Source organism: Puma concolor, chromosome A3 (assembly GCF_028749965.1).
Source record: "Puma concolor isolate L17-30 chromosome A3, mPumCon1.1.hap2, whole genome shotgun sequence".
Lineage (NCBI taxonomy): Eukaryota > Metazoa > Chordata > Mammalia > Carnivora > Felidae > Puma > Puma concolor.
In genome coordinates this window covers 8,002,373-8,021,206 of record NC_141669.1, presented here as the reverse complement: position 1 = coordinate 8,021,206, position 18,834 = coordinate 8,002,373, and the positions used below count along the sequence as shown (strand labels likewise).

General features: G+C 44.8%; 1 protein-coding gene across 1 annotated transcript in view; it reads left to right on the top strand.

Annotated features, from left to right (window-relative positions):
• Positions 1–7,544: 7,544 nt before the first annotated feature.
• The window catches only part of NOL10 (nucleolar protein 10), a 90,562-nt gene continuing 79,272 nt past the window's right edge, over positions 7,545–18,834 (top strand). The window contains exons 1-5 of the mRNA XM_025927255.2: positions 7,545–7,720; positions 10,692–10,737; positions 13,209–13,307; positions 16,319–16,396; positions 17,755–17,792. Of these exons, the coding sequence (XP_025783040.1) occupies positions 7,655–7,720; positions 10,692–10,737; positions 13,209–13,307; positions 16,319–16,396; positions 17,755–17,792 (327 nt within the window). The 5' untranslated portion in view covers positions 7,545–7,654. The remainder of the gene's footprint in view (positions 7,721–10,691; positions 10,738–13,208; positions 13,308–16,318; positions 16,397–17,754; positions 17,793–18,834) is intronic.

Here is an 18,834-nt window from a genome sequence, read left to right as displayed (position 1 = left end):
TGACAGACCATCTCCCCCATCAGATACCCCCCCCCCACCTTTCCTTATCCTCACATGCTCCTTGACCCATCCTACATGCTTGTGAGATTCTGTGTTCTTGGGCGTAGCGATGGTTTGTTCGTCTCCATTGACTGTATTCATTGTCAGTCATAGACATCGCGTGCCGGTGACCTCATTTCAGATTTGGGGTTATTATGAAGAATGCTGATGTGAACATTCTTGTAAGTGTCTTTTGGTCCCCGCATTGCACACGTTGCATCGAGTATGTGTCTAGGAGTGAAATTGCTGGGTCCTCGGGTTTACACGGGTTCAACTTATGTAGATAATTCTAGATGGTTTTCCCACAGTGATTGCACTAATTCCCACCTCCCCCGCCCTGCCTCCCAGCAATGTGTGAAACTTCTGTGGTTCCACATTCTCACTGATACTTGTCAGTGAGTATTGTCAGGATTTTTAGTTTTAGCCATTTGGATATGTGTAGGAGGACAGCTCATTGTGGTTTTAACCTGCATTTCCCTGAGGAATAGATATATAGAGGACACTTTCATGTGCTTATCGGTCATTACTAATATATTTTTATTAGATTTTTTTCATTATTGAATTTTAGGAGCTCCATAAATATACTAGATACCCATCCTTTTTAGTAAATGTGTTGTGAACATTTCCTCCGAACTTGTATTTTGCTTATTCATTTCAACTATGTCTTTTGACGACCAGAACTTTCTAGTTTTGATGATGTCTAACTTATCAACTTCTCTTTTATGATTACAGATTTTTTTTGTGGCCTAAGAGAGCTCTGCCTATCCCCCAGGTCACAAGATATCCTCCCGTGTTTCCTTTTAAAATCCTAATGTTTGAACTTTGATGTTTAGCTATGTGATCTATTTTGAATTCATATCTTTTGTATGATGTGTATGGTACGAAGTAGGACTCAAAGTCCATTTTTCCCCATGTGGAGATCCAGTTACCCCAACGCTGTTTGTTGAAAAGATTCCCTCTCCTCATTGGCTTGTTTTGGTGCCATTGTTGAAAATCAGACGATTCTATAAATCAGGGCTTATTAGTGGGTTCTCTGTTCTTTTCCATGATCTGTTTGCTGATTCTGACTCTAGGAGCTATCTTGATTACTATGGTACATCCTGAGATGACGTAGTACAAGTCCTCCATCTCTGTGGTTTCCCCCCAAAGTCCTTTTTTAAAATGTTTATTTATTTATTTGGAGAGCAAGGGAGCGTGAGTGGGGGGAGAAGGAGGGAGAGAGAAAGAATCACAAGCAGGCTCTGCACCGTCATCGTGAGGCCTGACACGGGGCTTGGTCCCATGAGCTGTGAGATCATGACCTGAGTCAAAATTGAGAGTCGGACGCTCAACCGACTGAGCCACCCAGGCACCCCTTTCCCCAAAGTCTTTTGAAGAAAACACTTTGCACTTCTACACATTTTACACATTTTGCAATCGGGTTGTCGATTTCCACTAAAAAAACCCAAAAATGAACATAAAAGAACAAAACCCCAAACCCGAAGACTCCACTGGGATTTTGATTAGGCTTTCATTGAATCTATAGATTATTGTGATGAGAGTTGACATCTTCACAAAAAATTCTCATCTTGAATTATTTATCTATCTCTCCCATTCCCCCCCCCACCTGTTCTTATACTACATACTACATACAGAAAAGTTGAGAAAACAGTATTTTCAACAACTCACATACCCATTCCAGAGATGAACAATTGTTAACATCTTTGGGTAAATTTCTTTTTTGCAAACCTAAGTCTCGTCTTCTTCATTTGTAATATTGGAAAAAATTAAAAAAATTTTTTTTCTTAATGTTTATTTTTTTTTAATTTTTTTTTCAACGTTTATTTATTTTTGGGACAGAGAGAGACAGAGCATGAACGGGGGAGGGGCAGAGAGAGAGGGAGACACAGAATCGGAAACAGGCTCCAGGCTCTGAGCCATCAGCCCAGAGCCCGACGCTTAATGTTTATTTTTGAGAGAGAGGGAGAGAGAGTGAGAGCAGGGGAGGGGCAGAGAGAGAGAGAGGGAGACATAGAATCCGAAGCAGGCTCCAGGCTCTGAGCATTCATCAAAACTAAGAAGTTAAGGGGAGCCTGGGTGGCGCAGTCGGTTGAGCGTCCGACTTCAGCCAGGTCACGATCTCGCGGTCCGTGAGTTCGAGCCCCGCTTCAGGCTCTGGGCTGATGGCTCGGAGCCTGGAGCCTGTTTCCGATTCTGTGTCTCCCTCTCTCTCTCTGCCCCTCCCCCGTTCATGCTCTGTCTCTCTCTGTCCCAAAAATAAATAAACGTTGAAAAAAAATTAAAAAAAAAAAAAAGACTTAATTCTTCTTAATGTCTTGCTTGAACACGTACAAGTAAACCCGGCTAAAGTTTATCGTGGTTTTAGTTCTCGTGTCACTGCACAGCAAAACAAACTTCCGCATTATTTTCAAGCAAGACGTTGAAAGTTCACACCAGTGTAATTCAAATTAATTTAATATGGTGGTTGATACCATTTTGATGAAAGCCATCTGCCACTTTGCTAAATGAATACGTAGCGCTGCATGAATTCTTTTGCATTCCGGGCCGCTACCTGATGGAGTTGATTCGATTTTTTCCATCGCCGTTCTCTGTTTGAACGACCGTAACACCTTCTTTCCCACGGCAGGCCATGGCATCGTTGGACTTCTGCTTGGCTCAAACTTGTCCCTATCATGTTACTTCATACCAGCCACCTCCCCTTCTAATCACTGAGGCAAGACAATAAAAGGAGTGACACGTGGCACCAGTGAACTGTAAACTTAAATGCAAACTTGGCATTGACACTGAATGGTAGTACTCTCAGGAGATGGCCAAGCAGATAATCAGATACGCTCATGTCGGGCTGTTAAAAAGACCGTCATTGAAATACAAACCCCTCTATTTCTTTGAGAATACAACTGTAAGCCCCGGTTTAAGAAACACTGCAGTGAGATTATATACAATGTTCGATGAGAAACTTAGATATTTGAAGACCTCCTGGGGTTGGAGAAGAATGAATGGGAGTTACTGAGGTTTGTAGAGGGAGGGAGTTGAAAGAAGTCAGAAGAGTAGATGTGGAGGCATAAAGAGGTGGGGGGGGGTCTTGTACTTTTCAAGCTGTAAGTAATTCAGCTTGGGGAGTGCAGTGGGTGAGGGGCTGGGTGGGAGAGGGGCTGGGGAGGGGCAGTATGATGTATGGCGATAGGAAGGCCAGAGAAGCCAGCAAAGGTGTGCAGATGTGTTCTTCTAGGTTTGGGAAGAACTGAAGAGTTCGGAGTTGGAGTGTGGTATGATCCGATTCTCCTGTTAGAGATGATTTTGTCTCCGTGGGAGACAGAGACCAGAAAAAAGGATTACGATGGGCCAGGTGAGAGAGGATGAAGGTTTGAACTCCTACAACAACAGTGGGAGTAGAGAAGAATGGGTCTGACATCTGACAAGTAGAATGGAAAGGATTTGGGGATCGATTGGGCGTGGAGGCAAAGATTGAGAGAGGGATCTTGAACGTTACTTGCAAGTTTCTGCAATGGCAACGAATAACAGGACATGTAAGTTATTTGGAGCCTAAATTTGGCTCCTTTTTTCTTTCAAAAAAATTTTTTTTAACGTTTATTTATTTTTGAGACGGGGAGAGACAGAGGATGAACGGGGGAGGGTCAGAGAGAGGGAGACACAGAATCCGAAACAGGCTCCAGGCTCTGAGCTGCCAACACAGAGCCCGACGCGGGGCTCGAACTCACGGACCGCGAGATCGTGACCTGAGCTGAAGTCGGCCGCTCAACCGACTGAGCCACCCAGGCGCCCCGGCTCCTTTTTTCTTAAACAGTTCTAAATATTTTGGTTCCCAGGGCCAAGTAATACTAACTAATGCATAGTTTTTACAATGTCAGGCGCTGTTCCAAGTGCTTTATCTGTATTGTATTTTATTGAATCTGAAAACCCATTAGCGATAAGATGCACCATTACCTCAAGCATCACTAGAGGAAAAAACACTGTCTACTAAACACGCATGACATACAAAACACACTGATTTCAAGGATGTAAAAAATAGATGTCCTGGACTCAATGATTTATGGCTTATTCTCGTTTCATCTTTACAACAGCCCTCTGATGTAGGTTCTAATATTTTTCTTTAATTTTTTTTGACGTTTATTTATTATTGAAAGACAGAGAGACACAGAGCGTGAGCAGGGGAGGGGTAGAGAGAGGGGGAGACACAGAAAATGAAGCAGGCTCCAGGCTCTGAGCTGTCAGCACAGAGCCCGACGTGGGGCTCGAGCTCACACACTGTGAGATCATGACCTGAGCCGAAGTTGGCTGCCTAACCAACTGAGCCACCCAGGCGCCCCTGTAGGTTCTAATATTATCCTCATTTTTCAAATGGGGAAACAGAGGTAGAGAGAGATTAGATTAACTCTCTGTATCAAGGCTCTCTCTGGGTAGCCAGTGGTAGAATCAGGATTTGGACCCGGGCAATTTGGCTCTAGAGTCCGTTCTCTTAGCTCCAAGCAAAGGCATCTAATAAGCACTTCATTCAAAATTCATCACATCCCAGGAACTGAGTGTTTGTGTTATAGGTGATCCTAGAAACACCAGAGAAACTGCACCGAGCTTTGCCCTTCTGTTCTCAGTGGAAAACAACCCTAGAGTGTGGCAGGTCAAACCCTCAGGCCAGTGACTGTGGGGAAGGAGGGGTCTTGGCACTGAGGACCAAGAACACCTTGTTTTATGTTGCAGAAAACACTGTGTTCCCTCGCGTGTGGCTCCTGACTCTAAGCTCCGACATTTCTTGTTACAGACACAAGATGTTTAATGATTTTTTATTTATTTTTGAGAGAGAGAGAGAGAGAGAGAGAGAGAGAGAGAGAGAGAGAGACAGAGCACGAGTGGGGGAGGAGCAGAGAGAGAGGGAGACACAGAATCTGAAACAGGCTCCAGGTTCCGAGCTGTCAGCACAGAGCCCGATGTGGGGCTCGAACCCACAAACCGTGAGATCAGGACCTGAGCCAAAGCTGGACGCTCAACCGACTGAGCCACCCAGGCTCTCTGAGACACAAGATGTTTAAATGGATGTGTTTGAAACCATAATCATCTGGAATAGAGATCTGCTGTTTTTAATATTACCAAAGGCCAAGATGTAAGGATCAAAGAATTAGGACTTTGGGTCAGGATGAGCAGTGATAAATTAATCGATTCATTTTTATCAAGGAATACTTATTGAAAGTGTGCCACCTACTAGGCATTGATTTGGGCCCAGAGAACCCAGAGATGAATTAAGGCTCAGGGTTGCCACCAGGTCTGGATGGAGGGGGTGGTCAGACAAGTACTTTACAGCCCGCAGAGATAATTGCCACAGAATTGCTTCAAAATTATTCAAAATCACCCAAGGATGAGGGAGTGGTGAGGGTGTAAATGAAACATGATGGGTCATGTGTGCGTTGTTGAAGCTGGGTGATATATACATGCGTTTCACATACTATTACACTTTGGGGTCCCCTGGGGGGCTCAGCCGGTTGCTCGTCCAGCTCTTGATTTCAGCTCAGGTCATGACCTCACAGTCCGTGGGTTCAAGCCCTGCATCGGACTCTGCACTGAGTGCAGATCCTGCTTGGGATTCTCTCTCTCTCTCTCTCTCTCTCTCTCTCTCTCCCTCTACCCTTTCCCCAGCTCTTTCACTCTGTCTCTCTAAAATGAAAAAAAATTTTTTTAAATCTAGCAAAAAGATATAATGGCCACAAAGTTATTTATGCAGTACAGTGAACACATAGGAGACTGAGCAAGGTGTTCAAAAGGTGAGTTTTGAGGAGCTGGTAGAATCTGGATATAAGGAGAAATGGAAGGCATTGCAGAATCCAGATTAGCGGAAGCAAAGATTCAAAACTAGAATAATGAAACCAGTACTAATGAATGAGAAGGCAAATTTAGGAGTCAGTGGGAAATCAGATTGTCTGGTGAAATGGCCTTGGGCCCTTAATTTTCAAAAATTAGTACAGTAGATCTATGTATCTTCTAACACATAGCACTAAGTGAGATACTATTGTGTTTTATAATCAATGGGCTTTTATAATACATTCTTGAAATAATAGAAGTAATCATTTTTGTACAAAAGTATTCAAGATTTCTTGGAAATCATCCTGCATATTTTGGAAAATAAGTGCTTTCTTTTTTTATGACTTGCTTAACAGACCTATTTTACGATTCTTATGAACCCATGACCTTTCTACCGTGGCATACTGCCTCCCCAAGGACGTTTCCTGCATATTTCCTCAAAGAAACTCTCAAGCAGAAGATAGAATCTGGACGGGAACTTTGAGGACAGTTACAACAAAAACAAAATTGCTAAAGCCCCACAGAAGCCCTCGCCTTGCCATGAACTAATAAAGCCTGTGCCCCAAATGACCCACCTCAGCTATAGGTAAGGGACGTGAATACTATGTTACAATTTTAAACGGACACGTTTGACTGCTGTTAACCTGCATTTTCTCCTTAAGTTTTCCTCTGAGCGGAAAATTCTGCACTTCTCACAGCTAGGCAGCAGTAACGGCAGTTCTCTATGCAGTTGGACAATCCACAGTCTGTGAACTTTCTGTCTGTCGTTGCTGTCACACACGTGTCTCAAAAGACATCAGGTTCCAAAGCACTTCACCCTTGGGGTCCACTCCTTTAAAAACAAAAACAAAAACACACTTTTAAACAATGTTTATTCACTTTTGGAGCCAGAGTGTGAGCAGGGGAGGGGTAGGAGAGAGAGGGAGACACAGAATCCGAAGCAGGCTCCAGGCTCGGAGCTGTCAGCACAGAGCCTGATGTGGGGCTCGAATTCACGAGCCATGAGATCATGACCTGAGAAATCGGACGGTTAACTCACTGAGCCACCCAGGCGCCCCGACTACGCCTTCTTTTATCGTTTTCTTTTTCCTTAGTTTGCCTTTTCTTTTCTTTCACTCCTTTGTGGATGAGTGTCGAACAAATCTAGACGAAAGTAACATTAAAAAAAAAAAAAAATGTTTGAGAGAGAGGGGGAGAAAGGGAGATTCTCCCAAGCAGGCTCTCAGAGCCGGGATCATGCATGACCTGAGACAAAATCATGACTTGGACGATTAACTGACTGAGCCACCCAGGCACCCCCGCAAGTAACATTTTTATACGTCAACTTTAAAGAGCACTTATTTGTAATGTAACGTTGCTGAAAGAAACACGGTGGAGGAGAGAAGAATCCACCCTGAATACTCTGGATTTGCCCAGGGGCTGGATGGGTTCCCTTGACCCAGCCCCCCAGGCCACCGGTCGCCGGCCTGCACCGCCTGCCCCAGTCGGGCGGCGACACTTCGGCCAGGACAGCGACCCCAGGAGAGTGTCAACGCACGCACTGCGCAGGGGAGACTGCGCGGCTCCCAGCCCTCCCGCACTCGGGGTGGCCTGGACAGAGCCCCGCCCCCAGCCGCTCCATTCCATTCGGCCACGCCCCCTCCTCCGGGAACTGGCGCAGTTCCGGCGCCGCGAGTGCGTCATCAGCCGTCGCCAGCGCCGCACGCCGCCCAGTCGCGCCGGGGACACGCTGCGGTTCGGATGCTCGCGTGTGGCGCGGGGAGAGGGGCTCGCGGAGGAACGTGGGTCGCCGCTGCTCTGTCCGGCCATGCAGGTGTCCAGCCTCAACGAGGTGAAGATTTACAGTCTCAGCTGCGGCAAGTCCCTGCCTGAGGTGAGGCACTTCGGGGTCCCCCGCCTCTCGAGGCAGCCGCCCCACTCCTCGGCCCTGGCCTCCGTGTTAGCCTGGCCCTGGCCGGCCCCTGGCTCGGGGAGGCCCGGGGGGCAAGTGGCCGTGCCCGCGGGAGCTGGTAGGTGCCGGTCGTCGAGGACACTGCTGTCCCCGCGCCAGAAGCTGGGCGGCGGGTGATCAGGGGCGATGAGCTTCGCTGGAACTTTTGCAGAGTTCTCTAGAACAGGCGACGCGCGTCCTTTGGGGCTTCTGGGGATGTTCCCAGCTTCTGCCGCACCGAGGAGGAAAGCGTGGACAGACGGGTTGCGGGCATTTCTCCCCCATTTTAATGTCCACTCATCAGCTGTTTGTTGGATTCGTATTGTACGGCGAGTTCTAGAGATACAGCAAGCGAGCAAGAAAACCCACACAGACTTTGCACCTTTAGACTTCTGTGGTGTAGAGGGCGGTGTTTCTGAACCTTGCCGACCTTAACTTGATTTCATCGGGTCTTAGGACGTCAGAGTTTGAAGGAGCTGGGAAAATAGTGATTCTTTTACAGTCGTCTTCACATGTTTAAGGTATGCAGCAGATCCAGCGATGGCAAGAGTGAGTTGTCCAAGCTCACCCATCTATGATCTGCGGCTTGTTTTTTTTTAAATTTCTTATAAGCGATGAGCAAGCCTCTGTCCAGGCACTGCCAGTGGGAAGAAACTTCTAGCAGAAGCTCATTTCCATTTTAAGATTACTTGCTAGATACTGGTGTTGAAACTTGTCATTTTATAGCATGCTGGTGTTAGTTCCACTCTTGCCCTTAGAAATCTGAATAAACGAAGAGCTGTTTCTTCTTCGCTGTGCCTGCCCCCGAAAGATCTGGAGTCTGTGATTAGAGTCTGCCTTTCTTTTCAGAATTCAGGCCAGCTAATTCCTCATCTTCCGACTGTTCATCACACAGCATGATCTTTCTCGTTTTGGTCATTCTGCGCATTTGTTGAGAAGTAACTACGTGCCGGTAGCGCTGTTCTGAGTGTTGGGATACATGGTGATAAGGTTCCCTGTTGGGGGAAAGGAGAAGTGAGCAAACAGGAAGACAGCTTCGATGAATGGACAAGAAGAGAGCGTTGTGAATTTAAGAAACAAAATACATGAACATATGGGAGGGGGAAAAAAGAGAGAGGGGAACAAACCACAGAGACTCTTACGATAGAGAACAGATTGGGGGTTGCTGGAGGGAGGTGGTGGGGGGATGGGCTAGATGGGTGATGGGCACTAAGGAGGGCACTTGTTGGGATGAGCGCTGGTGTTATATGTAAGTGACTGATCACTGAATTTTACTCCTGAAACCAATGTTACGCTGTATGTCAGCTAACTAGAATTTAAATAAAAATTGGAAAAGAAGAAAGAGTGTTGTGGCGAAAGTGGTCAGAGAATGTTTTGGATAAAGCCTTCAGGGAAGGCCTCTCTATAAGAGGTGATATTTTTTTTTTATTTTTTATTTATTTATTTTTTTATTTTTTAAATTTTTTTTTTTTTCAAGGTTTATTTATTTTTGGGACAGAGAGAGACAGAGCATGAACGGGGGAGGGGCAGAGAGAGAGGGAGACACAGAATCGGAAACAGGCTCCAGGCTCTGAGCCATCAGCCCAGAGCCCGACGCGGGGCTCGAACTCACGGACCGCGAGATCATGACCTGGCTGAAGTCGGACGCTTAACCGACTGCGCCACCCAGGTGCCCCTATAAGAGGTGATATTTGAGCAGAAACTTGGATAATGAAAAGACGGGGAAAGAGTTTTCAGTGTTGAGGGAATAGAAAGCGTAAATGTCCCCAACTGGGAATGCCCTTGGCATGTTGGAGAAGCCGAAGAGGCGCGGGTGTGGCTGTGGCATGCTATGGGGAGACAGTGGGGGCAGGTAAGGCTGGAGAGGTGGGCCTTGTAGGCTCAAGTGGGAAGTTAGGGTGTTCCTGCCAGTGCTGTTGGAAGCTTTCATCCGAGCTGCTTTGTGCAAACAGCTGTAGCCGGGGAGGCCTCACGAATGGGGAGGAGGTAGCTAGGCCTCCTGAAAGACTTGGGCTTTAGAATTACGCCGTCTGCTAAATTGAGCTACGTTAATTTCAGAAGAAAATCTGCTCCCAGAGGTGCCTGGGTGGCTCAGTCTGTTGAGCGTCTGACTCTTGATTTTGACTCAGGTCACGATCCCGAGGGTCATGGGATGGAGCGCGAGTTAGGCTCCACGCTGAGCATGAAGCCTACTTAAGATTCTCGCTCTCCCTCTGCCGTTCACCTGGTTTGCGTGCTCGCTCGCACTGTCTCTCTCAAAAAAAAAAATCTGTCAGTGAGTATGACTTAAAAGCATCATTTCCGTATTATCAAGTGTCAGCTATTTGCTTAATGATCTAGTTTTGTTCTTTGTAAAAAATATGCTCAAGAAACTTTCTCCTTTTAATGGTTTGCTTTTTAATATTTGACCTAAATAAAGTTGTTCCATATATTAGTGGTAACCCTCCTAATATTTGAGGCTTATTACTTTCCCAATGAATTAGTTTTCTCTTGGGTAAAACATAGTGGTTCTAAAATGTCTAGGGGCGCCTGGATAGCTCAGTCGGTTAAGCATCTGACTTCAGCTCAGGTCATGATCTCATGGTTTGTGGGTTTGAGCCCCATGCCTGCTTTGGATTCTGTGTCTCCCTCTCTCTGCCCCTCCCCTGGCTCATGCTCTGTTTCTCTCAAAGATAAATAAACACTAAAAAAATAATAACTAAGATGAATAAAATGTATTGTCTAATATATGTAAATATATACAAGGAAAAAAAAAACCCGGGGGCTATGTTAACAGGGTTGGGATTATAGAATCTTTTCACTTCCTCTGTTAATATATTCCTGTAAAGTTTTAACTTTTTGAATGTGAGCACTTTGGTAAGCAGGAAAGCAAAGTAAATCTGTTTTAAAATAAAGTCTCTTCATTTTCTTTAAGTGGCTTTCTGACAGGAAGAAGAGAGCACTACAGAAGAAGGATGTCGGTGAGTATTTTTTTCCCCACCCTGGCTACGTGCACGACCTATGCAACGGTGCTTTCACACATTTGTTATCATATTTAAGTGGAGGTTGACAAAGATACAGGGCAGTTAAAAAGTGGGAAATAAACTTTTTGCCCTTTTCCTTCCTAAAAACCTTTTGTTGTGGTTGTTATGTTCCTGGTGGGTGTGAGGTTGAATTCTACCTACTTAAAGTGAGTTAGCCTGTTAACGATTTCACGGATAGTAGTGGAAGAGACAAAATTCCTGGGTCGGAGATGAGAACCCCAGCTTGGCACAGCAGATGGCATGAGCATCAGCGTATCTCTGCCAGCTCCCCTTGCCCTGAGTCCCGCAGGGACACTCAGCACGGCCCAGGTGGCTGCAGGCACACTGGGTCTGTGTTGCAGCTGAGCCACACCTAGCTCGGGAAGTCCGCTGCTTCTGTAGCCGCAGTGAGCAAGCCTGCCGTCTGTCCAGAGGAGACACGTTCCCTTACCCATCAGGGTTCTCGGCCGCGCAGACACCCCTGAGAGACGGCTCAGGCGAAGGCGCGACCGGGGCACGGCAGTCTTGCGGGACCTAGCAAGGTGGGCGGGGATGCGGGAGACCCGAGGAAGGCCGTCTCTCCTAGCAGGGCCGTGACTGCTTTGTTCTCCAGCACGTCAGCATCTTTTTCATAAAGGATAATTGCAGAAAATTTACATTCTTTAATTTATACTGGCTGGGAAGGATAGGGAAAGATAGAAGATTAGTTGTTTTTTTGAGGGAGGGGCAGATCGCAGCTCCCGGGCATCCCACCGTGTAGGTGGGTCGCCTTGACACCTTAGGGGCGACCTTTATGTGCTCGGACGTTCGTCTCACATTAGCTGCCAGAATTCGGGTGTCACACTGAATCGTTCTTTTCCGGATTCATAAGTTTAAGACATTGATCAGTTTTGTTTCGAACAGATTTTTGGCAAATTTTCTCCATTACAGCTTGTCACATGTGAAAGATGATTTATCTTTCCATATATGTTGTTTAAATTAGTCTCTAAAAATCAAAGACTAAGGTGTCGGAAGGGATTTCTGTGTGTGCGAGATAAATACCCCAAGGCACGCATCTTGGAAGAGGCGGCTTTGTATAGATAGTTCTGAAGTTAGAAAATGGAAACTTTGAATCCAAGGAAAACAAGAACTGCTCCTTTAGTAATGTTCCCTGATTCCGATTTCTTCTGACCACTCCCCCCTCCCCCACGTTCTACCTAGTGGCCTAGAGTGTAGAAAAGAGATTCAGATTACTTACAGGAAAAACTGTTCATCAACCCTTTCTCTCAGCCCGTCTCAAAACTATCATGTGTCTTTCATATTGAGTGGGCCATTCCTACTCAGTTGGTTTGAATCTTATATTTGGGTTTAATTTAATAAGCAAGGCAGTAATGTGCCATGGAGTCATAAATGGTCCTTGCAGTAGACACATCGTGTGGATTGTAGAAGGGAACCAGATTTTGTGAGAGTCCGTGTTCAAGCCTTTTGATCCAGAGAGATTGCTCTAAATCTTAATCCAGTCTGGGTCCTCTTGGCTCAGAACCCTGGTGCCAACAGAGGCAAAGTCAGCTTGCCAGCAGTTTCTTACATAAACTTAGGATTTTGAAGATTTAAATTAAAAACAATTTTTTTAATGTTTGTTTTTGAAGGAGAGAGAGAAAGAGAGAGACACAGAGCATGAGTAGGGGAGGGGCAGAGGGGGAGACGCACAATCTGGAAGCAGGCTCTAGGCTCCAAGCTGTTAGCATAGAGCCTGACATGGGGCTCGAACTCACAAGCTGTGGGATCATGACCTGAGCCGAAGTCAGACGCCCCACCGACTGAGCCGCCCAGGCACCCCTAAACTTATTTAGGAGGAAAAAAATGGTAAGATTTTTGTCTTAGCCGTGACTGAGTAATGATAGTGGTTTAATATTTGTTGTGTTCCCCCCTTATCTGGCTCTTGAAACTGGATGTTTGATATACCACCGTGGACATTTTTTTTTTTTTTTTCAATTAGTGATGATAGTTTTTAAAAAGTAAAAAATACTGGGGCGCCTGGGTGGCTCAGTCGGTTAAGTGTCCGACTTCGGCCCAGGTCACGATCTCACAGTTCGTGAGTTCGAGTCCCGTGTCGGGCTCTGTGCGACAGCTGGGAGCCTGGAGCCCGCTTCGGATCCTGCGTCTCCCTCTCTCGCTGCACCTCCCCCGCTCATGCTTGCACTCTGTCTCTGTCAAAAATAAATAAAAACTTAAAAAAAAATTTTTTTAAAGTAAAAAATACTAAGCTTAGAAGGCTAAGGTATGAGCTAAGAAAAAGCCTTCCTGTGTGATGGGTGGGGCTGTATTCCGAGGCTTGGAGGCACTGGGACATTGTTGACCTGTTCGTAGTGACTGTCTGCATGCTGGGTATTAGGAGCTACAATGAGCACCTGGTCGTGAAATCGGTTCTTTACTTCCTGTCTTTGCAGATGTCCGTAGGAGAATTGAACTTATTCAGGATTTTGAAATGCCTACCGTTTGTACCACTATTAAGGTGTCAAAAGATGGACAGTATATCTTAGCAACTGGTAAGCATGTTTTTGGTTACGACTTACGTACATTTCCTAGCAGGAAATGCTAGTGTGGGAAAGGTCGCTTTTTGTAATTACCTTAACGTTTTAGTATAAAAATTTTCAAACAGGGGCGCCTGGGTGGCGCAGTCGGTTAAGCGACCGACTTCAGCCAGGTCACGATCTCGCGGTCCGTGAGTTCGAGCCCCGCGTCGGGCTCTGGGCTGATGGCTCGGAGCCTGGAGCCTGTTTCCGATTCTGTGTCTCCCTCTCTCTCTGCCCCTCGCCCGTTCATGCTCTGTCTCTCTCTGTCCCAAAAATAAATAAACGTTGAAAAAAAAAATTTTTTTCCAAACATACGGAAATACTGAAAAAATTGTAAGGTGAACATCCTTTTTACCCACCACCTAGATTCTCAGTAGTATATTGCTGGATCATATCTGTCCATCTCTGTCCATCCATCAATCCATCCTTTTTTTTTAATCCTGTTTTTTTGTTTTTTTTTTTTTAAACATTTATTTATTGCTGAGAGACAGAGCATGAGCAGGGGGAGGGGCAAAGAGGGAGGGAGACACAGAATCCAAAGCAGGCTCCTGGCTCTGAGCTGTCAGCACAGAGCCCGACGTGGGGCTCGAGCCCACAAACTGCGAGGTCATGACCCGAGCCGAAGTCAGATGCTTAACCGACTGAGCCCCCCAGGCGCCCCCATCCCGTTTTTTGATGCATTTCAGAGCAGGTTGCAGATAGCAGTATACTTTTCCCATAAATACCTCAGCATGTGTACCATTAACCAGACCGTATTTATCTACGGCTTTTCTTTTAGGTAGATTTACATGCAGTGAAACGCACAGATCTTTTGAGGAGTTTTGACAGATGCATTCACCTATGTAGGCGAAACCCCAGTTAAGATCTAGCACTTGCCTCTCACCCAGAAACTTCTTTCGTGCCCCTCACAGTCCATCCTGATCCCACCCATGCACCGGCAACCACTGCTCTGTGGGAAACTTGATGTAACTGTAGTCACACGCTGCATATTCTTTTTATGTGAGATCTATTTTCTTAGGTCTTTGAGATGCGTCCATGCTGGCACAGGTGTCAGTGGTTTTTTCTTTTTACCAAATAGTATTTCTTCATAAGAATGTAGTAGAGTTTATCCATCCATTCTCCACTTGCTGGACACCTGGACTGTTTTCATTTTTTAGTATTATTAATAAAGCACGGTGGACAGTGTTACACAGGCTTGTTTTGGAGGACATTGCTGGGCCGTAGGGTAGATGTATGTTTCGCTTTAATGAGCGGCCACCAGACTTTTTCCAAGGCGGTCAAGATCATTTTACATTCCTACCAACAATGAGTGAAAGTTCCGGGAAGGGTTGCTTTTAACATAATTTTCTGTGTGATGGACTAATATTTTTTATGCCACTAACATTCTATATTAGTAGTATTTATTCGTTAGTATCAAAAAGCCCTGAAATATAGGTAACTTTTAACATGTTATAATTTAGAAGAGCATTATCCAGTGTGTGTTTTGACTGTGATCGTGGTGCCTAATCCTGTGTATTGTGCACTTTTTTTTTTTTTGCTGACTTAACATTATATCCATTTATATCTCCTTTCCAAACACTTGCTTATTTGACAGAACTTTTATACATCTATATGCCAGTCTCTTTTGTTCCGTGCTGATGATTGTCTCAGTATTAACACATTTCTTAGTCTCCAGTTCATATGTATGAATTATATATACTGTATATGGTTTAAATATGTCAACAGTTATATAGTATATAACGTGTTACATGTGTGTGTATATTTGTATGTTATACTGCATAACCATTAAAAAAATTTTTTTTGTTAATGTTTATTTTTGAGAGACAGAGACAGCATGAGCGGGAGAGGGCAGAGAGAGAGAGGGAGACCCAGAGTCTGAAGCAGGCTCCAGGCTCTGAGCTGTCAGCACATAGCCCAACACGGGGCGAACTCACGAGCTGTGAGATCATGACCTGAGCCGAAGTCGGACGCTCAACTGACTGAGCCACCCAGGCGCCCCCTACTACATACTATTTTTAAATGAGGTCTCGGGGATTCGAGAACTACCTCATTCCTTTTTTTAAAAAAAAAATCTTTTGGCTTTAAAGACCAGTCTTTTTCTCTTTTTGATTGCAAACACGATAAACTTAAAAAACATGCAAACGTTACAGAATTGCAGAAGACACAATGTGAAATGCCCTAGAATTGCACTTCACGGGGATCATCACCGTGCTTCCGCCAGCTTCTTCTGTACATGGTGCTCATGCCGTCAGTGTTGACTTATACAGACGTGGGACCTTAGGCGCCACTCTGGGGCGCTTCCCTGTGCTCTCTGCCCTGTCTCTTGTCCTCGGTGGCATGTTGTGGTGGCTTTCCCCGTTGGCACAGGCCTGGGCCATCCTCTCGTGAGCCATGTGATGATTGGCCATCATTTATTGAACCATTTCCACGTCAGTATGCGTTTTATTTGCTCTCAGTTTTTGGCCAGTTGTAAACAGCGCTGCGGGAAACACCCTTTGTGTCTTTGGTACACTTGTGGGTGTGTTTCTCCAGGATAAACTTGTATCAGTTGAAATACAGATTCAAGGTGTACAAACATCACATATTTTACAGATTTGCCAGATTGTCCTCCAGAGAAGTTTATACTAATCACCAAGTGTATGAGAGTGCCTTTTTAACACTCACCTACACAGATATTAACCGTCTTTTAATCTTTGCCATTCTGACGGACAGTAACTGTCTCATTGTTTTTGTCTACTTAGTCAGATTATTTGTGAAGTTTAGTAGTTACGTGTGTTTCATTTTCTATGACCTGCTTGTTTATCTACTTTGCTGGTTTTCTCCTTGGGATGTTGGGGAGGGCTGCTTTTAAATTCTTTTTCTTTCATGTGGTTATAATGAATCCTACTTACTTCTAAACAAAAAGTGTACTTAACCTGTCTGCAGGATATTGCCAGTGAAAAGTACCTCCTTTAGGCTTTACATCACGTTAATCTTTTTTATAGGAACATATAAACCTCGGGTTCGATGTTATGACACCTATCAATTATCCTTGAAGTTTGAAAGGTGTTTAGATTCAGAAGGTAAGTAAGAGATTAAATTTGAGTTCATGAAAATAGCATTTTTATATGTGGATAGTTGTCTTCTTTTTAAATTTTTTTAAAATTGATTTTGAGAGAGGGAGGGAGAGGGTGCACATGTACTAGCGGGGGGAGGGGCAGAGAGAAGGAGGGGCAGAGAGAGAATTCCAAGGAGGCCCCACACTGCTCGAACTCACAAACTGAGATCATGACCCGAGCCAAAATCAAGAGTCAGACACCTAACCTGCTGAGACACCCAGGCGCCCTAACTCTTCTGCTTTTTAAAATGGGAATGCGTTGTGTGTTAGTTTTCTTTGCTGTGTAACAAATTCCCATGAGTGTGGCAGCTTAAAACATCCATTTGTTAGCTCGTAGCCCTGTAGGTGAAGTTCATCCAGGCTGTGCCGTGTTCTGTGCTCGGCACTGACCTCTGGGTGTCGGCCAGGCCCACCTGGCTCTTACTCGGAGGCCCCGGGCAAGAAGCCGCTTCGCGGTTTCCGCTTGTCGGCCGAATGCAGTCTGTTGTGCTTGTAGGGCCGAGGCTCCAGTTTCCTGCAGCCGCGGCCTGTGTTCCTTGCCACCTGGTCTTCGCTGCTAAGCCAGCACCTGGTCGTTGGGTCCGTCTCCTGCTTCGAGTCTCTCTCCCACTTCCCCTTCTGCCGGCAGCAGCAGAAAACTCTGATTTTAAAGGGCTCGCGTGATGATAAATCTCCCCTTCGCCATCGCCTGCGATGTAGTCACAGGAGGCTCCCCGCATTCATAGGCTCCGTCCACTCTGCAGAGAAGGCGACTGACTGCACAGGGGGGAGGGCAGGAAATAAGCAGGTATTTCTGTCAGGCTGCTGGGGTTTGGGGTCGAGAGAAAACAGGTAATGGGCTAAGTATTCTTCAGCTTGTTTCACCCATTCCTTTTTAAAAACAGTGCAAACTCCACATGCCGTTTGTACTCTTTATGTTTAGTGGGCGAATGAGTAAAAAGCTGCTGTTCTCTTTTTTAAAGAAATAATTTTCTTAATGTTCTTCTATGTCTGTTTTGGGCATCTCCGACAAACTGGTAGAATTTAGAAGTCGTTATGTTTTGTGAGTTTATTTAATTAGCTTCAGTTCTGCAGAAAATCTGGTTGATCTGCGTTGAGAAATTATAAAGCTTTTAATTTTCCATTTGGTGTTTTGGGGTCAATATAATATGGCAGCTTTCTTCTTGTTTTATGGAAGGACAAAAAGGGGGGGGGATCTGGTGTTTATATATAGTTTGTACATAGTTTTTGTGTTGCATTGGAACCTTTGCCTCAGGTTTGCATTGTTATGAAGAATGTGGATTGGTAATTGTAATTTTTCTTAACTGTTTTCTTGTTTTTCAGTTGTCACCTTTGAAACTTTGTCTGATGACTATTCAAAGGTACGCTTGATAGTATTGGGTCCTCAAGAAGTCATGAGAAGTATTTTTGTAATGTTCCTGTTGTTACATTAAAAATAGCTGTGTGGTGAAATAAAACCTATTATTTTCTATGAATATATTTTTTAGTTTGACACACGTGTGATATATAGAATATCTTTTAAAAGGACAGTGATAGCGATAGCCTTTGGCCAGTCTAATACCAAAATAAGTTTCCTGGATCGCATATGAAACTTCATCTGTGTTGTCAAGAATTGTTAGCGGCCATCTTTTTCAGACCATGTTAGATTGTAGATTTGTGATTTTTAATTTTTACGTTGACACTGGTGTTCTTTGCCAAGCTGCTTTCGTATGTGAAAAGTAAAATAACATTGTTATATGCTTAATTTTCTTAACACTGCAAATAGGTAGTTGTGGAACAGTTCTGAGACAGCTCGAAACACAGCTAAATATATATATTTTTTTCTTTTCTTTTTTGGTCCCATTAGTCCGTCTCTCAACCCTTAGGTCGTTTTCGGTAGTTACAAAGTTGTCAGTAGAGTACCTCATTCAATTTAAAATTAAAAGTTTTTGAAAGTAAAATAAAAGCTTAGTGACGTCAGATGTCATCTGGAAGGAAAATTGAATTTTCTGAGCTGACGTGGCTTTATGTATTGTCCTCAGTTTGGAGACTGGAGCCCAGTTGATTCTTTTGCCTGTGGTGGTCATTAATCATGTGTTCGGGGACATGCCATTTTATAGTGTATTTTTCCCTAGGTATTGATGGATTTGCTTCTAAATACCATCTGCAGTTTCTAAGATACCTTTGTAATATATTAACATTAGGTTGATACAGGGAGTTTATCAAACCCTGAGTGGTAATTGTGAGATTATTAAACTGTGTTCTTCAGGAAAGTAAGAGATTACTCTCTGAAGTTGCCAAACATTGCTCTGTGCTCTAAAGTGCCAGGGCCAGGTGCACGAAGGGCATTTGTTTTCAGTCTCTCTCAGAGGGCAAGAAAAGCTTTCCTGGGGTGCAAGAAGGCATTAAGGAGGCAGGGCAGAG